The 9,169-nt window shown below is 39.9% G+C and overlaps 1 protein-coding gene across 1 annotated transcript; it reads left to right on the forward strand.

Annotated features, from left to right (window-relative positions):
* The first annotated feature begins 3,507 nt into the window (after window positions 1-3,507).
* On the forward strand, window positions 3,508-8,921 carry LOC139422410 (E3 ubiquitin-protein ligase NEURL3-like). The gene is made up of 4 exons (XM_071173600.1): window positions 3,508-3,529; window positions 7,735-8,238; window positions 8,354-8,527; window positions 8,770-8,921. Exons 1-4 carry the CDS (start codon window positions 3,508-3,510, stop codon window positions 8,919-8,921), a joined length of 852 nt encoding a protein of 283 aa, XP_071029701.1.
* Window positions 8,922-9,169: the final 248 nt, after the last annotated feature.

A 9,169-nucleotide genomic window follows, 5' to 3' on the forward strand; every position in this document is an offset into this window, starting at 1 on the left:
TATTTAAAAAATTACAGTCATTTTCTCAATGGGTGCATGCTTATTTGTAACTGGAATAAGCAATTTCATAAATATGTCAAGTGCAGTGTCTGGTTTCTCCTCATTACACACCACAGACTAGCACATATTATTTTCATAACCAACATGGGAATCACTACAAAACTTATTGTATTACCTCTTATACACTATATTTGGACCAGCCTTTGGAATTTGGTTTTCCTAGATATGGCTACTGTCATTGTGATCACTACATCCGATGGATTTGGATACTGCTTTTAATCAAATCCCAGCAGCATTAGTAAAGATGTGATCAGTGCATGTTGATGATTTAATTCCTGTGCTGTTTCTAACTACCATGGTAGGTTGACTGATAACCTGGTTGCAGGCACTGGTTACAGTTTGAAGCTTTTTCTTGAGTGGGCAGCTTAATGAAAGCCAGTCAATATTGAAATCATACCTCTCTGTTGGTATCACATACATTACCAAGCATTTCACACATATATCCAGATAATGACTGTTAGCACTTGGTGGTCTATAGCAGCTTCCCACAAGAATGGACTTTAGGTGAGGCATATTAATCTGTAGCCATATTACTTCAACAGTATTTAGCAATCTTTACAGGAATGTGGTTCTGAACATAGACAGCAAAGCACTGCTAGAATTTCTGTCTTTCTGTAGATGTTATAACCATGTATTGCTGCCACTGTATCATCAAAGGTATTATCTAAGTGAGTTTCAGAGATTGTCAGAATGTGAATGTCATCTGTTACTAGCAAGTTATTGATTTCATTAACCTTGTTTCTTAAGCTACATATGTTAATGTGGGCCCTTTTTAGGACTTTTCTGGGATGCTTGATTGTTTTCATTGCTTTATTGGGAAGCTTAGCAGAAGTAGACATGCTCATGTTATTTATGTTTGAGCTGATAGTGCAGGGTGAGTTGCACACAGTGGACTTCTTACTAGGGCACACCGCCTCAGTGCTAACTGTATAACTCTGGTTCATAGGCACATGATTACTGCATACAATAGCTGTAGGATCAATAGAGACATTCAGGGCAGTTAGAGGGACATAAATTAAGTTACTTACATTGTGTCTGCTAACACCCCTGGGACAATGTACTTTTGCAGCTGGGCTTGGGTCATTAATAAGTCATTGTCTCAATGCAGCCTTGAAATGTGTGGACAGAGTCCAGAAGCCAAGATGATTTGGATGGACTCTGTCATTCCTGTAGAGCATCTTCTGTTTCCAGAAGGTGATAAGGTTATCTATAAAAGTGATTCCAGCAGAGCTACAGTAATCTTTTAGCTAGGTGTGTAATGCCAGTAACCTGCTGAATCTTTCACACCCGGGGCCGAACAATGGTACTGGACCTGAAATAATTGGCAGCTTTTTGGAATCTTTCAATGCTAGAATCAGTTCTTTAAAATTAATTTTCAGAGGTTCCCAGCTAGCCCTCCTAATGTCATTTGACCCCACATGGACTACGACAGCGTCAGTTCCTGGCAGCTGTCGTAGAATGGTCGGAAGCAGCCTTGTAATGTCCTGTACTCGTGCTCTAGAAAAGCAAATGTTTTTTTTGCACCGGGAACCCTGATGTTTCTTAACATAGAACTGCCAATGACGACAGCTGGTGCAATAGCTGAGGAGGTCCTTACCGTTCTTACGCCTTGAGTGGTTTCGTAAACACCTTGAGGGCTTAAGGGAGTGGGGCTGATGGACCCGAGACAGCTGTAGTATCCATCTTGGATGATGAATGGGCTGAAGTCTCGGACAGCCTCACAGTCTGATGAGGATGGGAGCTCTGAGGATCTGAACATGAGGTAGAAGCCACCAAAGAGGGAGACAGAACAGAGGATGAAGGTGCAGGTACCTTCGGATTTGATCTCGAATCGGAAGCCCCCAGGGAAGGTAAGCCTACACCAATCACACAATTAATTGGATTTTTTATACATTTCACGATGTGGAAAATTAATGACGGTGTAGAGTATTATAACTCAGGCTAGTGAAACACGTTTCATCAACAACATACTCAGTGGTGCACTGAGCATGGTTAGGGTAGGGACTGACCATTCGCGCGGACAAGCATACACATGCCAACCCGCCTAGACACATGTCCATGTGGACGCATATCTCAATGCATCCACAAGACACTGGAAAAAAATGGCTGGCCTGAGCCATCTGAGTTGCCCAAACCATCCACCCGCAACGAAGATCCTTTGTTTTGTATACAGAGTGACCAGTAGATTGGCCAGACCACTCAGCCAGCACGAGCTGCCTGCACGTCCCAACACCCAGCCAGTATAGCTAGTAGCTCTCACCCCGACACTGTTTCATTCCCTCCTCTTATTTTTGTTTTTTTTCTACAGTTTCTCAAGAGGCCATGCAACAAACCTGTTCCATAGGCTCTGAAACTATTTCTGGGGATAAAATGATTGTAAGTGTGACAAGACTAAATGATGTTAGGCCATGCAGCAAACAGATTTACTTGAACTGAAGTACTTAGGCTTTTATATCACTAAAGCCAACTGATGTTTTATGGATCTATCTATTGGCACTGTTGCTTTCGTCATGCTGAGTGAATTCGAAAATGAAAATGAAAGGTTGAATCAACGTTGTATCAAGGTCATTTCAACCTAAAAATATATGTAAGGATTGTTGAATAAACGTGGAAACTGATTGGATTTGCAAAAAGTCATCAACATTTTTTTACCCAACTTTTAATTCCAATGACATGGTGAAACTATACTTTTTTTCACTTTGAATTCACGTTAAATGTAAATCAAAACTAGACATTGAAATTACTTCTGTGCCCAGTGGGATGTTTGATTATCATTCATTAATGACTCTGTAAGTGTTGATGCCATCTACAGTACAATACCTTCACCTGGCTTTGTGTCATGTTCAGTGAGGGGGCAAGCTTGGCTCTTTCATCTGAAGACAGGTACTTATTCTGTTGAACGGTTGTCTCAGGGTTCAAGATTTGATAGCCACTGAAGGTTGGTCTGGTGTGTTGAACTTTTCTGTCTGTATTGCTTCTGTCTCAGGTTAGAGAACAGAACACAGTAAACACATCATAATGGCCATTCATAGCTCCATTTACATTCTGTATCGCCCCATTTTATCTAAATAATGTATGCATTAAGATAAAACAAGTGAATTAAAAAATTATGTAAAAAATTGTTTAAAAAACAAAACAATTATTGTGGTATTCATAAACATTAATCCATGATACAACTCCTCTTCTTTACTGAATAAATAATAAACAAATTAACAGCATACATTTTGCAAAGTAATTTTGCTGAGCGGAGAAGAGTGGGTAGGTGAGGCTGTGTTTTCATACCCCTCCCCCAACCTTAAACTGAAGAGGTTGTTCTGTCTCAAAACAAAACTAGACACCTGTCACACTAACACAAGTCAACGTCACTGCTGCCCTGCTACTGTATCAGTCCAGTCTGTAGACTCCATAGATAATAACCACACCTCAAGACAGGCAAACCTGAAGAGAATGGGGAACAGTAAGAGCATTGGTAAGAATACAATATTAATATTATTCACATTCTGATGTGTTCAACAACAGATGTGTAGACAGATATAACACATGTACAGAAATGAAATATAATATAATTTAAACATAAGCATTAAGGTGTCTGTAATAGAATATACTTGTGAAAAACGTGTGAACACATTATTGAATACATTTTTATAGCTTCCCAATTTTTTTTTACAATGGCTTACTAAATTGCTCGGTGGCTTCAAAAGCCCCCTGTCTGTCATCTAGGGGGCATACACATTATTGGTAAAAACATAGCAAAAATTGCTATTCTAAAATGAAATGGTAATCTATTAATAACAAGCAAGGTTGGGGAGTAACGGATTACATGAAGGGATAAAAAAAACTGTAATCCGTTACCAGCAAAACTATTGTTATCAGATTACAGATACTTTTGAAAAACTAGAGATTACTTCGAGGATTACTTTTAAATTCAGAAAGGATGTTTGCGGAATTTTTTTTTTACACTTCTCAGTTTTTTTCAATGACATTCAATTCAGCATTGAAAAAAGGCGTTTACAACTGGATCGCGGGAAAAGAGCAGGAATAGGCTTTCGTAGGCTACAGTCCAAGCTATGTCTTCCAAATGTGCGACTGCTGTCGGTATCCAAAGATTATACAACTTGAATAAACGCTTGGAGGTAAGGATGACAGCAGTGGTGTAGTCTACGGCGATACGTTTATGATTTATTTTTTAAATCTACACCGCGCATTGATGTGAAGCACAATGTTGCTCTCTCATTGAACTATTTTCGGTTTACGGATTGTGGTTGTTATGGATGTCTGTTCACAAATCTAAATGTGTATTTGAACCCAATAATGGTTAAACTCAAGAAGTTTAAAACTGCCAATCAATCATTATTTTTTAAACCAGTGGACGGCCTGTGAAAAATGCACTCTTGTAACAGCTGCATAGTGCGGATCCAAGCCTATGGAATAATTTTTTTTTTATTGCTCAGTCTAATTCATGCTGATATATATTTTTTTTAATCCATAGGCCTAATGGACACATGCGCAAACTTGCACACTTTTGATAGACTTAAAAATAGGCCATCTGTAGTTGCTACATCCATTTGTGATTTCTAAATTATATACATATATACATATATGTATCCATTGATTCTGGTCAGTCCTTGCATCCATAGCTCTGTCTATTAATCTGAGAGTGGTTACATTTTTCCAGGGCCATTCCTCAGCTTTTTACCAAAACAGAGGCTGGGCGGCTGTTTTGTTATTGTTTCATCAATGGATTTGCCCTTTAAACAGCTGCATATTATCAAGATATCAAAGTGTCACCAAAAAAAAGGTAAACAATTGGCCTATAGCAAATGCAGCATATGGCATAATTTTTTAACATGTAAATAGCACTTTTCAGTAGTGCTCAAAGCTTGCCATTCCATGAGCGCAGCATTTATTTTTCAACTGGAATCAATGAGCCCAATCAGTCCTCCATGACAACAAAATCATAAACAACAGATTAGGGCTGGCTATTAAGTCCTTAGTTCTGGGGTCATGCTCAGGTAAAACAATTTGGCTAATCTATATTTCCAAGTCCTATTATTGAAGATCAAGGGGTATAACATGTATTGGAATGACTGGAATTCTGATAGACTTTGGTTTCTAATGTAAATGTATATTTTAATCATATTATTTATTATATGTAGTAGAAAGCGATGGGTTAGAAGAAGCCTACATAACCAACCCATAAAGTAACATTTTACAATTATATATGACCAACTTTAACATTAATTTATCCTGCAATAGCTGTCATTCAATTGGTAACATTCATTTTTGTCTTCTTCTAATGGGGAAAGTAATCTAAAAGTAATGGAATGTAATCAGGTTACTTTACTGACTTTGGCTAATCCAAAAGTTACGTTACTGATTACAATTCTGGACAGGTAACTAGTAACTGTAATGGATTACATGTAAAAAGTAACCTACCCAACCCTGATAACAAGACAGATTTCCATTGTTGTTTGTATATAGTTGGTGCAGGTATGAAAATGAACATCCAATTCTAAATCTGCAAATATAAATATATAAAGAGACCAATTATCAGCAAGTATCTAACAAATTATTTAATGAAAGCCAATGTGAAATGCACCCAGGTAATACCATACAAGCACAGACATTGGAATGTTTGTGGAGTCATAAAATGCCGTACACTAATTATAGGAGTTTAACATCCATTTCTGTAGGCCTATAGAAAACTTTCTTCCCACGGGATCTTCTTAATCATGTGCAGCAGGGTACCAGGAGGATGTTTCCTAGAAATGGTTTGCATACAACAATGTCAATAATCACAAAGAGATGCCTTCAAGACCGCTTAGCGGAACACAAGTATGTCAGAGGTAGGCAATGAAGACTAGGCAAGGCACTACAAGTCCCTACACCATGGTGACACTGCCTCCCTACAAGCTATGGGTGTTGATCGTGTTCCGGCCTGACATAGAAAAGGACATCATCTTAAACAGCTAAATCCAAGGGAAAGTTTTGGGATTTACAAACTACAAGCCACTAAGTACCCTGGTTTAAATGAAGATATGGATTTCTCACCTTTCCTGTAGAGTCTTAAGAAGTCCCTTTGCTGTCATCTAGCAGTAGACCTATTGTTTTTTTGCCCTCTGCTGTGTTTAGTCTCCTGCCTCCATGTTTGCTGTGATCTAGTGTACTGTAAAATATATTTTTCCCAGTCATTCAAGGTTAGAACTACTTTTCTAAGGATTCTGATGCTTCTAGCTTTGATTTGCATTTTGATAAAATACTGTATCTATACTGAACAAAAATATAAACGCAACATGCAACAATTTCAACGATTTTACTGATTTACAGTTCATATAATGGAATCAGTCAATTGAAAAAAATTAATTGGGCCCGAATCTATGGATTTCACATAATTGGGGATGGGAACAGCAATCGGTAGGCTTTGGAGGGCATATGTCCACCGACTTAGGAGCCAGGCGCACCCAATGGGAGCCAGGCCCAGCCAATCAGAATGAATTTTTCCCCACAAAAGTGCAGTTTCATCAACTGTCCAGGTGGCTGGCCTCAGACGATCCCGCAGGTGAAGAAGATGGATGTGGAGGTCCCGGGCTGGCGTGTTTACACATGTTCTGTGGTTGTGAGGCCATTAGGGTGTACCTCCAAATTTTCTAAAATGGCGTTGGAGGCGGCTTATAGTAGAGAAATTAACATTCAATTCTCAAACAGCTCTGGTGGACATTCATGCAGTCAACATGCCAATTGCACACTTCCTCAACACTTGAGACATCTGTGGCATTGTGTGTTGACAAAACTGCACATTGTAGAGTGACCTTTTATTGTTCCCAGCACAACGTGCACCTGTGTACTGATCATGCTGTTTAATCAGCTTTTTGATTTGCATCACCTGTCAGGATTATCTTGGCAAAGGAGAAATGCTCACTAACAGGGATGTAAACACATTTGTTAGAGAAACAAGCTTTTAATGCATATGGAACATTTCTGGGATCTTATATTTCAACTCATGAAACATGGGACCAACACTTTACATTTTGTGTTTATAGTTTTGTTCAGTATATTTAACTTTTTGATGTGTATAGCATTGCTTACTAGGTGTTGTCCTCTGATTTCTGTAACTAATCTCCCCTTCAAATCAGGGTTGATTGGAAAATGCTGTCAAAAAGAGGACATCATATTATCGTATCTTTGTACTCCCTGACTAAGGCCATGCAGCCAAAACGCGTCTGCGTTTGTAATCTTTGTTTCCATTAAACATGCCATACAAATAAAGCCATTTTAATGAACTATGTGAAGAGTGCCTTGGTCCTTCATTTTTGATGACCAATTTACCCCTTTTACTAAAGACGTTAATAATTAATATGTCATTTGGACTTTAGCAAGAGATAATGAAACTAAAGGATCAGTGAGATCTTTGCTATAAAACCATAAACTCAAGGACATTGAGGCTTAAGTGTAGTCAAGACCATAATATGAATAACAAAGTTCACTAATATTTTTTTATGGTACATGAAATGTGATGAAGGTATTAAGCACAGGAAACCCATAAACTTCATCTTCACACTTGTCTTGACTTGTCTGCAAACTGCGAGAATGTTTACACTTATCTTAAAGTTTTCTGAAGGAAAGTAGACTTGCCATTAGACCACCATTAAAAATAATCTTCCTCCCTCTCTTTAGAATTTTGTCCAAAACATGGGCGTCACTGTCTGGGGCCCCTGTTCTTCCATAAAGGGGTATTGGGGACCCAGGTGTGTTTGAGTCTGGGAGGTAGGCGTGTGGAGAGGAACAGGGAGACCTTCCGGAATGGTCTGACCTTCAGCAGTCGTCCAGTCAGGGTCCAGGAGAAGATACATCTGCGGGTGGAGCTTTGTGACCAGCACTGGAATGGAGCTTTGCGGCTGGGATTCACCTCCATACCCCCCTCCTCCTGTGGGCCACTCTTCCCCCCTGCCATGGCCATCCCTGACCTCACCACCACCGACCGGTACTGGGCATCCCCCGTGCCCTCCAGCCTCAACATGCCAGGGGCAGAGCTCCGCTTCTGGGTGACCCCTAAAGGGGTGCTGGTGTACGAGGGGCCAAATCATGTGAGGTACCTGCTCCTGAAGGGGGTGGATGTGAGAAGCCCCCTCTGGGCTATTATAGATGTCTACGGGCAGACCAGAGCTGTGCTCTTATTGGGTGAGGCATTTGGTGAATTTCTTGTTTAATCAAATGTAAAAATCTATTTTGTTCCAGATTATATCAAAATACTACTTAACTGATCTGTTCTTTATATTATTCTTCCATTCCTCAGGATCAAAACAAAAAGGATGCAATATGCGGAGGTCCTGCCCTGTCCCTCCTCCTCCCTCTGTGTCTTATGAGGACAGCTGCATGTGTGTGAACAAGGGTCATCCCAGATGCACCCCTCGGGGCAACCACCTCCCCACTGATCCTATCAGTACCACACAGATGGACTCCTCTGCAGGTTAGTAACCAACTGCATTATTAAAGTGTAGTCATTCAGGCTGGGGAGTGTAAAAGCAATAAAATTGATATGGTTACAAAACAGTTTAATTTCAATGTTTAGAATAATATGGATTTCTGTTGATCGTGTTCTTTAACGGTACTGTTGTCTATTTACCATGTAGTTCTCTTTGCAACTTCTGTCTTGGCTTGGTGATCATAATGTTTTTGTTGTTGTTGCTGTTTATCTATCCTACACTGTAGAGCGGGACTTGTTTGAAGATTGCGCTGTGTGTCTATCCTTGAGAGCTTCTGTGGTCCTATCCTGTGGGCACCGCTGCCTGTGTCAATGCTGCGCAGTGCGCGTCACCGCGGAGTTCGGAATCTGCCCGCTGTGTCGCCAGTCAATCAGATAGCGAGGACAGGTGGAAAGAAAGTTGACTGACAAAAATTGAAAGCACATTTTCTATACCAGGTGAAATCGCACATCATTAGTTCATTGTTATGGATGTGCCAAATAAATATCACTAGAAAACACCTTAGACAAATGCAGTTACTTTGTTATTACTCTGGCTGCACTGTTTGACGTGACCTTAAGTTCGCCATAGTTGGCTAGCTAGCAAGCAAGGGATAAGAACGTTGCCAGCCAGTATGGCAGTAGAAC

This window comes from Oncorhynchus clarkii, chromosome 12 (genome assembly GCF_045791955.1).
Source record: "Oncorhynchus clarkii lewisi isolate Uvic-CL-2024 chromosome 12, UVic_Ocla_1.0, whole genome shotgun sequence".
In the NCBI taxonomy this organism is placed as follows: domain Eukaryota; kingdom Metazoa; phylum Chordata; class Actinopteri; order Salmoniformes; family Salmonidae; genus Oncorhynchus; species Oncorhynchus clarkii.